At 57.2% G+C, this 17923-nt stretch overlaps 1 protein-coding gene across 1 annotated transcript; it reads left to right on the top strand.

The window, feature by feature from the left end:
* Positions 1–330: 330 nt before the first annotated feature.
* On the top strand, positions 331–16355 carry CFAP65 (cilia and flagella associated protein 65). Its single transcript, XM_019553549.1, has 12 exons — positions 331–446; positions 790–892; positions 1954–2120; positions 2295–2494; positions 2865–3010; positions 3510–3732; positions 4619–4884; positions 12185–12385; positions 13187–13549; positions 14429–14566; positions 15717–15962; positions 16341–16355. Exons 2-12 carry the CDS (start codon positions 851–853, stop codon positions 16353–16355), a joined length of 2007 nt encoding a protein of 668 aa, XP_019409094.1. The 5' UTR covers positions 331–446; positions 790–850.
* The last annotated feature ends 1568 nt before the right edge of the window (positions 16356–17923 follow it).

The raw sequence follows: 17923 nt of genomic DNA, 5'->3' as shown, positions 1-17923 counted from the left end.
GGTGAGTGGGGGGCTTTGTGCAGGGGAGGGGGTCCATCCTAATGGATGCTGGGCCCCCCCCACGGGCGGCACGTCCTGACCCCACAGCACCCCCTCGCCTGGCAGGGGTGAGGATGCTGGAGCAGGCGCGCAGGGGTCCGGAGCGGGCCCGGGGCCCACGGCAGGTGAGCGGCTGGAGCTGCCCTTGCCCTCGTCCTCCTCGCCTGCCTCGGCTGCGGGCTTGGTGCGGAGTCCCGGCGCCTGCCCTGATGTCTCCCCTTGCTGCAGCATCCGGCGCTGTCCCTGCGGAGGCCGCCCGGGCGCGCGGCGTGGGAGAGCAGAGCCGCGCAGTGGGGCATCGAGGTGGCGGCAGTGCTGCGCTGGCGTGGCTGGGAGCTGGGGCAGGAGTTCCCCAAGCTCCTGGCCTTGAAGAACGTCAGCGTCCGAACGCAGAGGCTGCGGTACCGGTGGGTGTGGGGCGGCTCCAGACGTGCCCCTGTGGCCCCTGGGGAGGCAGCTGCAGTCGGAGGGGCGCAGGGAGCCCGGGTCTCGGTGGCTTGGTTATTGGGGGGGGAGTGGGGGTTCTCTTTAAAACTAGGTGTCGATCTCTGCTGGGCCCGGGGCTGGGGGGCCCGGGGCTCCACGCTGCAGGGCCTGCCCTGCTGTTGCGGGTGTTTTGAGGACTGGTCTCAGCGTCCCTGTGTCCTGAGGGGCAGGCCTTGCACTGCTTCGCCTGCCTGGCCCTGGCTGACGCTGGCTCGGGGGTGCCCCGTGCTCTCCTCTGACTCTCCTGCCCCGGGTTCTCCCCAGGCCGCCTGCCACCCGATTCTTCAGCACCGTCTTCCCGCAGCCGATCGTCTTGAGCCCTGGCATGTCCCTGACTCTGCCCATTGTCTTCCGGCCCCTGGAAAAGGTAGAGTGGGTCCATCGCATCCAGTGCCAGGGCAGGGCTGGCTGAGGGGGTCACAGGCCTCTCCCGCACAAGAGCCCCTTGTGCTCTGCTTCCGCTTCCCTCTTCCATGTTCCCTCTTCTAGTGACATGTGTCCACGTAAGGGCAAGCCACATGCTGGCAGTGTGACCACGGGTTGAAGGGGCAGAGACTCGGGTCCCCTGTGGCCTGTACAGGCTGAAAGGAGAGCAGAGGCGGGGGGGGGAGGGAACAGGTGCTGTGGCCTTCCCTTGCTGGCACCTGGAGGTTACCAGTGCTCAGTAGTGGTGCAGCCCCTTTCACTGACAAGCCAGGCACTGGGACCCTCTCCAGCACAGCGCAGGCACCCAGGGGCCAGTGGAGCTGCTGGCTGTGGAGATCAAGCAGGTGCATCCATGTTTGGTGGATCTGGGTTGTGCTGATGCTCCTGCTTGGATTCAACCCAGGAGGCTCCTGGCTGGAGGGTCTTGCCCCTTTGCTCAAGCTCATCCTGATGCTGCCTTGGGGTCAGGCAGGCTCAGCCTGGCACCACCTGGGGGTTTCCCCTCCCTCTTTAGCCGGGGCACGACCTGAGCCTGGGCTCTCTCCAGCACCCACCAACCCCCTTGGCAGCAGCAGGACGTTGGTGGCCATGGCCCCCCCTGCTTTCCGAGGGGTGGGGGCTATGCCTGGGGCTGTGTTAGGGACAACTATGTTGCGCAACTCCAAGGCCGCGCATGGGGTTGGTCTGGGTGGTTTGGACAGGGCTGATCCTGCCTCAGGCTGGGTGTGACCCCACAGTTCCCTGCCAGCCCTACAGCTCTGGGACTCTGAAATGGAGAGGAGAATCTGGGCAGGATGAGGCAGCGGGGCCATTCACATGCTGCCCTCACTGAGGCATGCAACCACTGCTGGGGCTTGGAGGGGTCATCCCTGTCTGTCACACACTGTCCCCAGCACTCCCCTGCACGGCCAGGAAACAACCCTCAGGCATGTGCAGGGCACAGTCCCATCTTCAGGAGCCCAAACACTTCCTGACTGTGCCTGCTGGCCTTTCTGTCCACAGAGGGAATACGAGGACTGCATCTGCTTTGAGAAGGCGGAGGGAGAGTTCTCCGTTGCCCTGCAAGCCACGCTGCCCCGCCATGCCCTATTCTGCCCAGACACCCTCCAACTGCCCACCTGTGCTGCCTACCACTTCTCCGAGGCCACCTTCCCACTACGCAACATCGGGTGAGTGAGCCCCAGCCTGCAGCCGCAAGCATGGCTGGGTCCATGACAGGATGCAGCTCATTTGCTGGCTGCTGCCAGGGGCTGGGTGCCTGCCTGTGGGACATGCATTGGATAACTGGGGTCAGGATTGGGGGGCTCTGACTTCTGCCTTAAACTCCTCTCCATCTTCTCCAGCGATTTAATCACTGTCTTTATCTGGGAGGTGCCCAGCCCCTTCCACCTGGTCCCCACCAGTGGCCTGCTGGAGCCGGGCGCCATGTGCACAGTGAAGGTGCTGTTCCAGCCCCAGGTGGCCCTGGCCTATGATGTGATGGCAACCTGCCGCTTTGGGGATGATGAGGAGCATAACAGGATGATCCAGTTGCGAGCTAGTGGTGAGGCTGCCCAGGACCAGCCTGACTCAGAGCTGCAGGGTGCCGGGGCTAGTGGCCAGGGATGTCACAGGGCCATGAGACCCTGCTGTGTGGGACCTGTGCAGACCAGTAACTGGGCTGAAGGAATAGGGGAGGGGGCTGGTTTGGCTCAGTGGTACAAACACTGGAGGGGCTGGAGTCTTAGGTATACTGGGACTCAGGGTGCTCCCAACCAGCACCATTTCCCTGGGACAAGGGCAGCCTTGCAGAGGACAGTCTTGAGCAGCCTGAAATTGTGGGGTGTGCCCCGGGGAAAGAGAACAGCTCATGGCCTTGCAAGCAGGTTAATACAGGGTCCTGGGGCTTGATTGTGGGCTGTGATTTACCATAGCCAAATACCTGCACCTGGTGGTGAAGGTGCTAGGGGAGCCATGCGAGGACATGGGGCCTGGAGGCATTGGAGATGTGCTGTGCTTTGGCGCTGTGGCTGTTGGCACCACCGTTGAGGCGAAGGTTGAAATCTGCAACCCATCCGCGGTACGTGGGCATGGGTGGCAGGTGGTTCCTATGGGGCTATCTGCCTCCTCTGGGGGAGGGGGACCTGGGTCTTCTATCCCTGGGCAGGTGCCATGTCAGGGCTACCTGCCTGCCCCCTTTGCACTGGCAGGCTGGTAGGATCCTGGTTGCCTCCCTGGGTTTGATGGCAGAGAATCAACTCTGGGCTCCAAAGCCTGTGATCTTGTGTGGGGCCTTTGTGTTTTGCTATTGCCCGGGCACCTGTGCAGGGACCAGGAGCCTGGTCTAGGTACTTGGCAAGCATGTCCACCCCTGCCCCAGGTTTAGGGGTCATTGGGCGAATGAGCAGATAGATTGCAGTGACTTTGAATGGTTCCCTGCCAAGGGCTCAGCTGGGATGGGGACCCAGCCCCTGAGCTGTCAGCCTGCCCAGTGCTGCGTGAACAGGTTACAGGCTCCGGGCAGGAAGTGCATAACCCTGTTCCTCTTCCCACCTGCCCTCCCCCCCTCCCCACCCCAGGTGAGCGCCCCTTTCAGGATAGAGCGTGCACAGGAGCCACTGCCCCAGGACAACACCTTCACCTGTCCAATTAGCAGGGCTGTGGTGCCTGCCAGTGGAAAGCTGCTCCTCCCCGTACGGTTCAGCCCACAGACTGTTGGGGTACAGAGCGTGGACTACTTCAGTGTGGTACCTGCCGGGGGCCTCACACATGCTGTGCTGAAGGTGATGGGCTCCTGCAAAGGTATTGAGCCACCAAAAACACCCCCGGGTCATAGAATCACAGAGTCCTAGAGCTGTGGGGCTGTCAGGGAGCTGCAGGGTCACATCCAATCCAAGGCCTGCCCTGTCCAAATCAGTAGCCACAATGACACGGTCACCCCTGACACAGGCTCAGGCATTGTTCCCGTCCCTGCCCCAGGGAAAGCAGAGGGACCATGGCTGACAGTATCCTGCTGCTGCTAGGCGGGTTGGTGGGTGCTGGAGAGAGCCCAGGCCCAAGCTATGCCCTCACTGCAGAGGGAAGGGAAATCCCACAGTCTGGGGCAGGCTGAGCAGGAGGTAAATCCCTGCCTGCCCCTCCCCAAGGCAGCGTGGGGCTGAGCCTGAGCTCGGGGCAAGAGCCTCTAGCCAGGACCTTGCAGGGCTGAGTCCTAGCAGGAGCACTGGCACAACCTGGTCCCAGCCCATGGCCTGGGCTACAGCCAGCACTCAGCACCTCTGGGGGAGGCTTAAAAGGGTCTCCAGGTTCTTCGTCTCAGTACTGCAGGAAGGGGGCGGAGAGCAGTTCCTGACACTGACCTGCGCAGGACTCTGTGCCCTTATGGCCCTGGTAGGCTCTAGTGCTGGCTTCCAGGCGTGGTGCTGCTGGCACTGCACAGCCAGTTGGGTGCTGAGAGGTGGGAGTGTGGGGTGGGCAGGAGCCGCCTGGCTTTCAGGTCCGGTCTCCAGCATTGCCAGCCTGCAAGGAGCAATGTCAGGAGTGCTAAAAGCACCCTGCTGTGCCTTGGGTCCCAGCAGGCAGATGTGCCTGCCATGAGACAAGCCCCTCCTTGGCTGACAGGGCAGGGGTCTGGATAGCCCCAGTGTGAGAGACCCAATCTCCCCCGGGGGTGCTACTGCTGTTGCAGGGCCACTGGTCTGCCTGTCCCAGTCTGCCCTGGGTTTCAACTGGCTCCTCCTTGGGGAACGCTCTGCACAGAGCCTGGAGATCAGCAATATCTCAGATGTCCCAGCCCACTACCAGTTTGACCTGGACGGCAGGGACAGCGTCTTCTCTGTGGACCACCCCTGCGGGGTCCTGGAGGGCCAGGCCAGCATCAGCCTGACGGTGACCTTCCGGCCCAGCCATCCCATCATCTACCACCGCCGAGTGGCCTGCCTCGTCCATCACCAGGTACCAGGGCAGTACAGGAAGGGGCCGGTACTGGACAGGATAGGGAACACCTTGCTGCACCCCTGCTGGTCTCTAGGGTGGGAGGTGTGGCGGGCCAGTAGGGGGTGCTCCTGCACTGAGCCACTCACCTCACTGCGCCTTTCCACCTGCCAAGTGTGCCTCCATGGGGGCGCCTCACATCCAGCCAACCCCCTTCCTGGAGCACACCCGATAGCCTGGGGGTACTATTGCCACCACCCAGGGGTCTGGACTGTTTCTAAGCCCTGTCCCCCCTGGGGTACACAGGCCTTGTAGTTCTTGAGGTTGCTTGACCCACTGCAAAAACTTGGGTTGCTTCCTTTAACCTGAAGCACAAAAAGTAGCTTCCCTTAGTCAGCTGGACCAAAGGGGCACAGAGGCATGCCCTTCCCAACAAGTCCACCATGCTTGGTGCTGTGAAGAACTTTATTGGTTACAGAGGCGAGGCTTGGGGAAGAGTACAGGATAACTCTAGAGCAAACAGGGTGGCTAACAGCCTTTGATCGCACATCTACTTTACAGCAAGCTATATATCTGGACAGGTTTCAGCAATTTACTCACTTCATCATCTCAAGAGAGAGCTGCAGATGTTTCAGCTCCCGTGTCTTCATCATGGCTGCTCTGCCCCACCCCTGGGCAGTCTTAGCATATATAGCTCTTTTTACATCACCCTTCCTTCTGGCTTCCCTTGATGTGTTCGACAGTGAAGTTGAACTCCTGAAGCTGCCAGGCCCATCCTTGAAGCTTGGCATTGGTGTTCTGCATTGTCCGCAGCCACTGAAGTGGGCACAGTCTGAGAGGACCGTGAATTGCTGTCCCCATAGATAGGACCTCAGCTTCATCAGTGCCCAGACAATTGTCAAACACTCCTTCTGAATTAAAGACAGGTTCTGCTCACTGGGAATTAACTTCTGGCTCAAGTAGACTACGGGGCATCATGTTCCTCCATGCTCTTTCAGGAGTACAGCTCCCAGTTCTGTGTCCAAGGCATCAGTGGCTACACAGAAGAGCTGATCACAGTTTGGCACCTTTAGGATTAGCTGTTTGACCAGGGGAGCTTTTAAGGTGTCAGAATCCTCTTGACACTCCAGTTTTCAGACTACTAGATCCAGGTTAGTTTTCTTTGTCAGCTCATGCAGGGGAGCTGCAGTTGCTCTAAAACCAGGGACAAATCTGTAGGATCCAGCCAGTCCAAGGAAGGCTCTGATCTGCTTCTTGGTTTGTGGGGTTGGCCTGTCTCTGGTGGCTTCAATCTTGTCCCATGGGGGAGCAATTGTGCCCCCACCCACACAATGTCCTAAATATACAACTTCAAATAATGTCAACTGGCATTTCTGGGCTTTCATGGTAAGACCAGCCTGCTTGATCTTACCTAACACAGTTGTCAGATGAATCAGGTGCGATTTAAAGTCCTGACTGAAGATGGCAATGTCATTGATGTAAGCCACAGCAAACTGCTCACACCCTCATAACAGGTTATTAATCAGTCTCTGAAAAGATGCAGGAGAAATGCGTATACCGAAAGGTAAAACAGTAAACTCATACAGTCCCATGGATGTGGTAAAAGCAGATTTGGCTGTGGTGTCCGGGTCCAGTGCTATCTGCCAGAACCCTTTGGACAGATTGAGAGTGGAGATGAACTTGGCTGGGCCCAGGATATCAAGCAAAGAGTCTGTCCTGGGCATAGGGTAAGCATCGAGGGTGGTAATGGCGTTCAGCTTTCTGTAGTCCACACACAACCTGATAGTCCCATTCTGCTTCTGGACAAGTACCACAGGGCTGGCCCAGGGACTAATCGAAGGCCAGATTACCCCCAGCTTCAGCATCTCAACAAACTTATGCTTTATTTTTTGCATTGCATTGACTGCATAGGGTCTATTTTGGATAGGGCAATGGCTGCCTGTGTTTATGGAGTGTACCTCCAGGTCTGTTTTACCTGGTTTGTTGGAGAACACTGTCTCAAAGTCCTTGAGTGCTGCACTCAGCCTATCCCTGTCCTGGGAGGGCAGATGATCTGGCAGGCGGAGCTCCTCTATTCCTGCCTCTCCTTCCTAAACGCCATACATGATCTGCTCCTCTGGGTCCTCAGGTGACCCTTTGACTGAGGAAAACCAAGATACAACATCACTTCTGCTAAAGTAGGGTTTAAGCATGTTTACATGTATCACTTTGGGCCTTTTGTTCGACTTGCTCCTGGTCCCTACATAAGTCACATCGTCCAGCCTGTCCAGGATGGTACGGGGACCTTTCCAAGCTGCATGCAGTTTGTCTGTCTTCAGTGGCAAGAAAACCATGACCATATCCCCTTGTTCAAAAGTACATAAGCAAGCCGTTTTATCATACCAGACACTCTGCTTCTCCTGGCCCTGGGCCAGGGCGTCTTGTGCCACCTTCATCATGTCAGTTAGCTTTTGACGAAAGCTTAGTACATACTCGACCACAGATGTTTTAGAGGAGGAGTTTTTCCCTTCCCACTCCTCTCGCACCAAATCAAGAGGACCCCTAACTCGCCTCCCAAACATCAACTCAAAGGGCGAGAACCCCGTGGACTCCTGGGGCACCTCCCGGGAGGCAAAGAGCAAGTGCGGCAGTTTCTCATCCCAGTCATTGGGGTTAGAGTCCACATAGGCCTTTAGCATCCCTTTCAAGGTCCCATTGAACCTTTCTACCAGCCCATTTGTCTGCAGGTGGGAGGCTGTGGTCTTGAGGTGTTTCACCCCACAGCACTCCCACAGGCACTTCATCACCTCTGCCAGGAAGTTTCCACCCTGGTCAGTCAGGATCTCGGAGGGGAAACCCAGCTGAAAGAAGATCTTGGTCAGGGCTTCAGCAACTACGGGCGCCTCTGTGCAGGTCAAGGCAACTGCCTCCAGGTACCGTGTGGCAAAATCCACTAGAGTCAGGATGTATTTCTTCCCTCTACGAGTCTTATGCCTCAGCGGGCCCAAAATGTCTATCCCCACTCGTTGGAAGGGTTGATCAATGATAGGGAGGGGCTGTAGGGGAGCCTTTCTCTTGTCCCCACTTTTGCCCGTCCGCTAGCATGTCTCACACAATCTGCAGTAGTCTTTCACATTCTGGGCTAGTCTGGGCCAATAAAAGTTTGCCTGCAGCTGCTGGTGAGTCCGATCTCTGCCCCTGTGGCCAGCACAAGGTAAATCGTGAGCCATAGAAAGCAATTGCTGCCTGAACTTAAGCGGTACCACGAGCTGGCGGCAGGGCTCCCAGGACTCAGCATGGCTCCTAGGCACCCACAACCTATACAGGAGTCCCTTATCCCAGATCACCTGTTCCCTCTTACCGGGGTGAACTCTGTCTCTTGCTCCTGGGCCATCCGCCGGAGTTCTTCCAAGCTGGGGTCCACTAGAACCTCCTGTTTGAACTCCTCCTGCCTGGCTAAGCAATCAGCAGGGAGTTTGGGTACTCCTATAAGGCGCGCACTTTCATCCATGCGGATATCCTCCAACTTCTCCCCAAGAGTCTCTGTTTCCTCTGCCACTGACGGACTGGGCCCCACCCTGGGGCTCTCACTTAACCCAACTTTAAGGTTGCCAGTTCCCCCAGGGACTGGCAAATGGTTGCAGCCGGAGGGAGTCTCTCCCTTCTCCTTTGCCTCTGCAGCCAATTGGGTGACCAGGCAGTGGGAGGTTTCCACTCTTCCTGCCTTAGCCTGCCTGCTTTGTTGAAGAATCACCATGTTACCATGGTAGGGTTCTAGGAAGTGGTCCACCTCCCTCTGCAGGTATTCGAGCTCCATAATATCGCGCCCCACCAGTATGGGGGCAGGAGCCTCTTCCAGCACTCCTAGTTCTATGCATATTGCACAGTCTCTCCACTGGATGGGGAGACGGGCTACTGGTACCTTGAATGACTGGGGTCCCATCCCTTGTAAGGTAAGGGTCCTCCCCGGGACTATATCTGAGGGCGAAACGAGGTTGGCTTTAATTAATGACACATTGGCCCCTGTGTTCATTTCCCCGATAAGGGTTCTCTCTCTTACCATTATCTCTGTCTGGTGGGCGGCCATCATCTCCTCTGGGTTTGTAATCCTGTAGCAACAGGTACACCCTTCAGAGTGGCTTGGGTCTCCCTCCTCACTGCTTGCAGCTGTTGCATGGGTGACAGCTTGGTGGTGTTGCTTAGCTTTGGGCAGTTAGGCCTGAGGTGACCAGGCTTCCCACAGTTATAGCAACTCCTCTTCTCCAAATTGTGTGGCTTGACTGAATCTGGGGCTGCCCTGCACTCTGCAGGAGGTGGCCCCCTTTCCCATTTTGGGCCTGGCCCTCTCCTCCCCCTTTTTTGGAACCCCTTCTGTTCCTTCCCAAAGGAGGGAAGCCTTTTGTCCTGCCCCTCTCGATTTAGCAACAACTGATGCGCAATTTCAGCGGCCTCTAGGATTGTTTTGGGTTCCCTGTCCTTGACTAGGGGTCTAATCTCCCTTGGGTATCGGTAATAGAATTGCTCCAGCGCTATGAGGTCCAGCACCTGCTCTCTGGTGGTAGCTTTGGCTCTGTCTGCCCATTTAAGGAGCGAGTCCCACAACCGGGCCCCAAAATCGTACATTGACTTTTCCAGCTGTGGGGTGGCATTAGAGAATTTTTTCCGATAATAATCCGGTCCTAACCCAAACCTTACATTCACAGCCTGTTTAAAGGCTTCATAATCGTCCATTGACTCAATGGGCAGGCTGTTCAAGACAAGGGACAGTTTTCCCGTTACATGTGTAGGAAGATGTCTCATGAACTCATCTTTTCCCAGCTTCCACCGGCGCGCTTGTTTTTCAAAGATACTTAGGAACACTTCTGGATCATCTCCATCTGTGTAGTGAGGGAAGACTGGGGTGCTCTGTCTGTAGGGTACGTCCTGCACCTGCTGAGTCGGATCAATCGGGATGCCAGCGTCTTGCTGCTTCTGAATTAGGTCAAGCGCACACTCGTGCTTGAGCCTTGCCTCTTTGGCTTCATACTCACGCTGTGCTGCCTTCTCCACCAGCTCCATCCGCTCCACCTCTAGCACATGCCTGCACGGGGCCTCCTGAGCTAGCTGCAGCTGGTACTTCCAGAGGTCCCACTTGGAGGTGATCCCTCGGCAGTTGCTGATTGGAAGCGTGGAGGAGATGTTGAGGCCTGATCATTATTACACAGGATCTTAATCAGGTCGTCTTTCTTTTGCTCCTTCCTCACTGAAAGGCCTCTCTCTTTTACGGCCTCTCTCAATTCGACCACAGTCATGTGGTCATACTTGTCAGCCATCCTAGCTAGCTACTCTGTCCAGTTGACCCGATGCCGAATTAAGGATTGTTTGCTCAAGGGTTTTCAGTGACTGTACTTCCTTTCCCCAAATTATGCCTTCTAGACAGCAGGCCGTGGGCTCCCACGGCAACCACCATGTGTGTAGGCCAGTAGGGGGTGCTCCTGCACTGAGCCACCCACCTCACTGCATCTGTCCACCTGCCAAGCTACTACGAGTGCCTCCCTGGGGGCGCCTCATGTCCAGCCACCCCCCTTCCTGGAGTACACGCACAAGCCTGGGGGTACTGTTGCCACCACCCAGGGGTCTGGACTGTTTCTAAACCCTGTCCCCCCTGGGATACGCAGGACTTGTAGTCCTTGAGGGTGCTTGACCCACTGCGAAAGCTTGGGGTGTTTCCTCTAGCCTGAAGCACAAAAAGTAGCTTCCCTTAGTTAGCCGGACCAAGGGGGCACAGAGGCATGCCTTTCCCAACAAGTCCACCACGCTTGGTACCGTGAAGAACTTTGTTGGTTACAGAGGGAAGGCTTGGGGAAGAGTACAGGATAGAGGAGTATTACAGGATAACTCTAGAGCAAACAGGGTGGCTAGCAGCCTTTGAGCATGCGTCTACTTTACAGCTATATACAACTAAGCTATATATCTAGATAGGTTCCAGCCGTTTACTCACTTCAGCATCTTGCGAGAGAGCTGCATTGTGTCTTCATCATGGCTGCTCTGTCCAACCCCCTGGGCAGTCTTAGCTTATATAGGTCTTTTGATATCACCTTTGGGGGCCCAATGAAGGCCAGCAGTTGTTGGCTGGTGGCCAACCAATTTGAAATGCATCATCACTACCTGGTGGAGTGGTAGGGGCTACTGGCCCTGCCCCCCAGGCCATGAGGTCCCTGCTTAGAACAATAGAGAGTTTTTAAGCCTCCACCCTCCTACCTGTCCTCAGGCACTCGGCAGAGTTGATAGACCAGTAAGGGGACAATGCCAAGGAGAGAAAAAAAAAGTGGTGAAAGGGAGGAGCTGGGATGGAATCCTCCATAGCGGGGTGACTGCTGAGGGGCAGAGACTGGCTTCCTCCATGTCAACTGGTTGCAGCTGGTGTTTGGCAAACCAGACACCCATTTAACAAGCTTGATCCCCTTCCACACCACTTGGCTGCCTGATATGTGCAGCATGTGGGGACCAAGACTTGTGGGTACCCTGTGTGCTGCCTGGGCTACCCACACTTGAATTACCTGTTAGCACCCAGGAAAAAGCAGTCCTTGGAGGAAAGGGGCACGGGGAGCTCTGGAGCAGGAAGTGAGGGGCACAGCCTCTGCACCAGACTTGCCTGGACCCTCAATGCGGGAGGCTTCCAGGGAGAGAGGAACTGGGGATAGAAACTCTGGTCTTTCCCAAGTCACTCTCCCTTCCAGCCTCTGGATGCAAGAGAAGGGGACAAGATGGACCTGGGTCTGACCCAGTGAATGGCTGTTCTTATGTTCTTGTTCCTATGCCTGCACTTCCATCTGGGCTTGCAGCCATCTCCTGCTGCCAAGTTGGGCTCTCCTGTGGTTGGGCCAGGATAGTACAAGCCTGGGCTGCAGAGCCCTACCAGTGGGATAGGGGGAGTGAGGGATAGACAAAGGGCCCAGCTTTACCACACTTCAGCCGGGCCCCAGTAGCTGCCCAGGCAGCAAGGAGAGGCTTCCCCATGGCAGCTTGGCCTGCAGTGGAATTGAGGGAGCCACAGGGACTGAGGTACCACTGACCTGGGGGGCAAGAGCATGCATGGACTGGCACCTGGAAGGCAGGGGAGAGGCTGGCAGAAGGAAGCCTGTGCCCTGCACACCCCAGGAGCTGTTAATGAGTCCATACCCTAGGGGAGGGAAAGAGCAGGCACCTGAACCTCATGCTAGCTGCTGTCCATGCCCCTCTCCCAGAGCTACAGGGCCGCATCTAGAGAGGCTAGAAATGGTGGGGGAAGCCTAAGGGGCTGTGCAGCCCAGGAGGGCAGTGAGAAGTGGCCGCATCCTGCAGACATTCCCTATCCCCCCAGGACCCACTGTTCCTCGATCTGTTTGGAACCTGCCACTCGGACACGGCCAAGCCGCCCGTCCTGGGGCCACAGCACCTGGCGTGGTACAGGACCCACGTGGCCAGGGGCTTGACCTTCTATCCCCCTGACATCCTGGGTACCATGCTGCGAGAGGGCAAGCTGCAGGTGGACCACAGCAAGGCGCTCCGGCTTCCGCCCCAGGTATGTGCCTTAGTGTCAGACAGTGCATGCAGCCCACACTGGCACTGGGTGTCTGGGCCCGTTAGTGCCAGCTCTGGGCTTTGCTGGTTGCCCCCTGCCCTCCCCTTTCTGCTACATTTGTCAGGGGGTTTGCAAGCCTACCCCAGAAGTGCTGGGTGCTGGCTACAGCCCAGGCTGGGGCTGTGTCTGGGCTGTGCCAGTGCTCCTGCTGGGACTCAGCCCTGCGGGGTCCTGGCTGCAGGCTCTTGCCCCCCACTTAAGCTCAGCCCCACGCTCCCTGGCAGGGGGCAGGTAGGGATTTTCCCCTGCTCAGCCTGGCCTGGCCGGGGGGGTTCCCCTCCCTCTGCATCAGGGGCACAGGCTAGACCTGGGCTCTCTCCAGTGCCCACCAACACCCCTGGCAGCAGCAGGATGTTGGTGGCTGCAGACCCCTGTATCCCGGGGCAGGGGTGTTGCCCAGAGTTGCATCAGGGGCAATGGTGTTGTGCGGCCCCAAGGTTACACATGGGGTTTGTCTGGGCTGTTTTGGACAGCGTTGATCCTGCCTCGGGCAGCACTTGGGCCCAATGTGACTTCCAGTGGTCCCTTCCAGACCTACTTCTCTGTGATTCCTGTGGCCATGTGCTTGGGTCTGCTTTGGCTTCAATCACATGTTGGAATTTGGGAAGGAAAAAGGAACCTACATGGAATGCAGGCACCGCTGGGAGCCAGAGTGCTTCCTGGGAGGTCTCTGGGCTGGGCCAAGCTGACACCAGGCCCCAAGACCCCTTTCTGCCCCAGAGCTTCACTTCCTCCTTGCAGGCCCCCAGGGACAGCTCCCTGGAGACCTATGCACCCGTGGACACCATGACTGAGTACCTCCATGATGGCATGAGCAGCGACTTGTCCACGTTCCCTCCTCACGTCAGCGTCAGCATCCAGGAATTTGATTTCGGGTGCTGCCTGCCGCCCCGTGGTGCCCAGCCCCTCCCGCTCTGCATCACCAACCACACCAAGGGCACAGTCACAGTGGCCTGGACACAACGCCCCGAGCGTCCCTTCCAGGTGGCCCCAACCACATGCGACATCCCGCCCCTCAAGTCTACTGCCTTCCGTGTCACCTTCCAGCCTCCACAACCCAACGCCCTGTATGCCGCCGAACTGGAGGGCTTTGCCATCTACAAGGTCAGTGAAGATAGCCAGGGTCTGATCTGAGCATGGCACCGGGAGCAACAGAGCCCGGGGTCCACGTAACTTGGTTTTCTGAAGCACTCAGGGGCTGGGGGGGTTCCCAGCCAGCCTCCTCCCTGCTGATGCTCTCTGTGGTCAGGCTGCCTGCGTCTGTCTGCTCTCAGAGGCCATTGCCTGCAACCAGCCTCCAGGAGCTCGGGTGTGATGCAGAGAGAATGACTTGAGTTCAAACTCCGCAACTCCCTGTTTCTTTTATCAGGCCATCCAGTCGCTGGTGATGCCTGCTACTCCCAGGGTTATTTGTGGTGTCTTAGCTTGACTACAGCCTGGCACAGCTGAAACCCCTCTGCTCAATGCAGCTCCAAAGCAGGGGGCAAGGTGGAGGGCAGGGGGCCTGGCGCACCACTGCTTGGCCTGGTTGGGCTATATTTAAATGATGTTTTGTCACAGGAGACTGCCTTTGGTCATCTTAACAAGTGTCCTAATGGGGATGGTGCCCTCAGACAGCCTCTGGGAGCAGCCAGAAAGCACTGCATGGGTCAAACACAATCACTGCCAGTCCCTCACCACCTCTTCTCTGCCCTCCCATCATTCAGGGTTTAGCAATTGTTAGTGCCTGAGAGGAACATAGCCTCCTGCCCTGCTCAGCGTAGGAGCCAACTGCCATTACAGGCAGGCTCAGCCCTCCAGCAGGTAGTTTTTTGCTTCCCATGTTCTCTGAAGCCCAGGACAAGTGTTTTGTGCCATGCCGGGCAGCGGGTCAGGGCTGGAGGATGAGGGTACAGTAGAGTGTGTCCCTACCACCCAGCTCCTTGTATGTCACATGCCTGCAACACACTGTCCTGCCTGATGCCACGTTTCCTTGGCCCCCAGGTGCTAAGACATTACAGCAATGTGGAGGAGGATGTTACCCTCTGCCCATCCTGGTGCTTGACGCTCAGGCTACAGGCCCACACCTTCGAGCCGGGGCAGCAGCACTTCATCCCTGTGTACATCCTGGATGCCCCCCAGGTGAGAGAGCTGGAGGCCCTGGGGGCTAGCTGTGAGCCCCAACAGGAGAGCCCAGCATGGGGCAAGTTTGAGATCTCCCGGTACCTGGAGTTTTAGCCCTTCATCCTGGCAGCTGGGGGTCTGTCCTGTCAGGAGGGGATGCTGCTGGGGTTCCCTCCTGCTGTGGAAGCTGGGTAGCTGCCAGTAAGGCCAGTATGGTCTGCCACTCTCCCCAGTACCCTCTGCAGGCTCCATCTGCTCCATGGGGGTCCCAAGGGCCACTGGTGGCACCAGTGTTGTGCAGGCTGAGGGAGCTTGTAAGGTAAAGTGAGTATCTCCAGCTCCTCCAGGAGTGGGGTCCTGGAGGGTCCATCTGACCCTGCTCCCTGCTCTGCTGAGGGTTCTGGCTGCTCAGGGAAGAGCCTCTTGCAAAGCCAGAGAAGCCCCCACTGGCTCTGGGCCCGTGATAGGCCAGCAGCACTGGTCACCTGCCAGGACCAGCACTGCTGTGTCTCACAGCTGCCTGTCTCGGACCTCAGGGGGAGGCACCGGGCAGGCCCAGCCCATGAAGCCCACCTCAGCCACTCACACCAGGCACTGATAGTGGGTCACAGAGCTGCCCTGTGGTTCCAGAACAGTTCTCGGGCTCTCTCCTCAGGGGCACTGATGAATGTAAGATACATCAAAGCTGCCATTTCCTGGGTGATACCCTAGGTCCATCTTGCCCCGTCTCCTGTGTCACATGGCAGCAGAGAGCAGAGCTGGAAGGGAGAGTGCTTGGGTCTGAGCAGGGTTTTCCCCTGTTCCTCTTCCCCTTGCAGCCTCCAGCACTAAGGGTCCTGGCAGGTCTGGTGCAGAGCCCATGCCCCTTGCTCCCTGCTCCAGAGCTCCCCATGCTCCTTTCCAGTGCAGTGCAAACCCTGCTTCTGTCCCCCTCCAGTGTCTTTCCTGGATTGCCCAAGCCTGGCCTCATGAGTCTTTTCTCCTAGGGAACACCTCCATAGCCTCCTTGTTGCCTTGCTTTGCACCTTCTCTAGCTCTTCTCTTTCCTTCTGGAGATGCGAGGACCAGAAATGAGAATGGCAGGTGCCCAGCCCAGGCTCTGGTCGGGGCTCTCTGCTTGCGTTGGCTTCCACCCCAAGCTCACCCCATCTTGCTGGCTTCCCCTCAGGCCTTCCCTGTGGTGGATGTGGGCACCAGTACCTATCGCACCGCGCTGCTCCAGAACACCGGACCTTCACCTATCACCTTCACCATGGACGCAGACTCCTGCCCTTCTGTCACAGTCAAGCCCCACTCAGGATACATAGCCCCTGGAGCCTGCCAGATCTTCCTCTTCTCCACGCAGCCCATGGATGCCACCCCCCAGCAGCACAAGCTGGCCTTGCAGCTGAATGCCTGCCCCCAGTACACCCAGGTAGGTGCCAGAAGGGCTTCCTCCCCTGGAACACTACTCTCTCCCTTCCAGGCACCCTGCATGGAGGCCCTGGGTGTTGCTCTCATGAGGTCATCTTGATCCTTCTGGAAGGAAGAGCTTGAATGGTTACAGTCTCCCTCCCTTGCGGGGGATCGGTGCATCATTTCAGACAGACTTCATAGGTGCCCTTGGGGCCAGAACCTCTTCCTCCTCTGTCTGTCCCACTCCAAGCTGTAGCAAGAGCTCTCCTGGACAGCTCAGCCCAGGCTTGGCCCTGCTTGCTCCCGGGTGCCCTTGGGAGCTGCCTGTGGGTGGATCAGGGATTTTGAAAACGGGAGTGGTGCCTTATCACATATGTCACAACCCTGTTTTCTCCAGTTAAAGAGGAACTAGAAGCTTTACGAATGTGCCGGGAACTGGCACTGCAGAGTTCAGTTTTAAGATCAAAGCAAAAACAAATATCACTGTTGGCACATGCACTCATTGTGGTAGGGTTTCATAGTTTCATAGTAGCTGGGGTCAGAAGGGACCTGAACAGATCATCTAGCCTGACCCCCTGCCACAGGCAGAAATGAATGTTAGGTTCACAAGACCCCAGACAGGTAATCATCTAACATCTTTGTGAATTTACCCAAGGTAGGAGCGAGGACCACTTCCCTAGGAAGTTGGTTCTAGATTCTGGCCACCTTAACCATAAAATATTGCCTCCTGATCTCTAACCTAAACCTGTTCTCCATCAGCTTATTACCATTGTTCCTCATCACCCCAGGTGGTGCTGGGGAGAAAAGGGCTCCACCTAATTGCTGATGATCTCCCCTGAGGAGTTTGTAGGCAGCCACCAGGTCCCCCCTCAGCCTCCTCTTGCCGAGGCTGAACAGGTTCAGGTCCCGCAGTCTCTCCTCGTAGGGCCTGTCCTGCTGCCCTCTCACCAAGCGGGTGACCCTACTCTGGACCCTCTCCAGGCTGCCCACATCCCTCCGGAAGTGCGGCGCCCAGAACTGGATGCAGTACTCCAGCTGCGGCCTGACCAGTGTCACATAGAGGGGGAGGATCACCTCTCTGGACCGGCTGGAGATGCACCTTTGGATGCATGACAAGGTGCGGCTGGCCTTGCTGGCTGCGGTCTGGCATTGGCAGCTCATGTTCATCTTGGAGTCAATAATGACTCCAAGATCCCGGTCTGCCTCTGTGCTTTCAAGCTGAGAGCTCCCCAGCCTGTCTGCGTGCTGCAGACTCCTCCCCAGGTGCAGCACCCTGCATTTGCCTATGTTGAACCCCACCCTAGTCTCGTCTGCCCATTTTTGTAGTCTGTCTAAATCTAGTTGCAGCCTCTCTCCCTTCAAGTGTGCCCACCTCGCCCCATATCTTAGTGTCATCAGCAAACTTGGACAGCTGCTTTCTACCCCCTCCTCCAAGTCGCTGATGAAGATGTTGAACAGCGCGGGCCAGAGGACCGAGCCCTGGGGGACCCCACTGCTCACATCTTGCCAGGTTGAGTACAACCCATCCACCACAACTCTCTGGGTGCACCCCATCAGCCAGTTTTTTACCCATCCAACTGTGCAGGCATCAATGCCACAGTTGCTTAGTTTATTGATGAGGATGGGTGAGAAACCCTGCCAAGGGCCTTCCTAAAGTCTAGAAAGACTGTCCATGGCAACACCATCATCCAAGGATTTAGTTACCTGGTTATAAAAGGCAACCAGGTTGGTCAGGCAGGACCTGCCTTTGATGAACCTGTGCTGATTGCCCCTGAGCATGATCTCCCCTGCTGCCCCCCACAGATGTGATCCTTGATGATCCTCTCCAAGATCTTCCCAAAGACGTGGGTTGGCTCTGGTAGGGTTGCTGGTAGTTTTATGGAGAGTTTAGATGGTGGGTTTGTCTGGGATAGTCTGGAAAGGGCTGATCCTGCCTCGGGCAGGGCCTGGACCTGATGTGACCGCGTAGGTCCCTGCCAG

This window comes from Crocodylus porosus, unplaced genomic scaffold, assembly GCF_001723895.1.
Source record: "Crocodylus porosus isolate Cpor-Errol unplaced genomic scaffold, CroPor_comp1, whole genome shotgun sequence".
NCBI lineage: Eukaryota > Metazoa > Chordata > Crocodylia > Crocodylidae > Crocodylus > Crocodylus porosus.
Note: the sequence above shows the minus strand (reverse complement) of the source record. Positions and strands in the feature narration are given on the sequence as shown.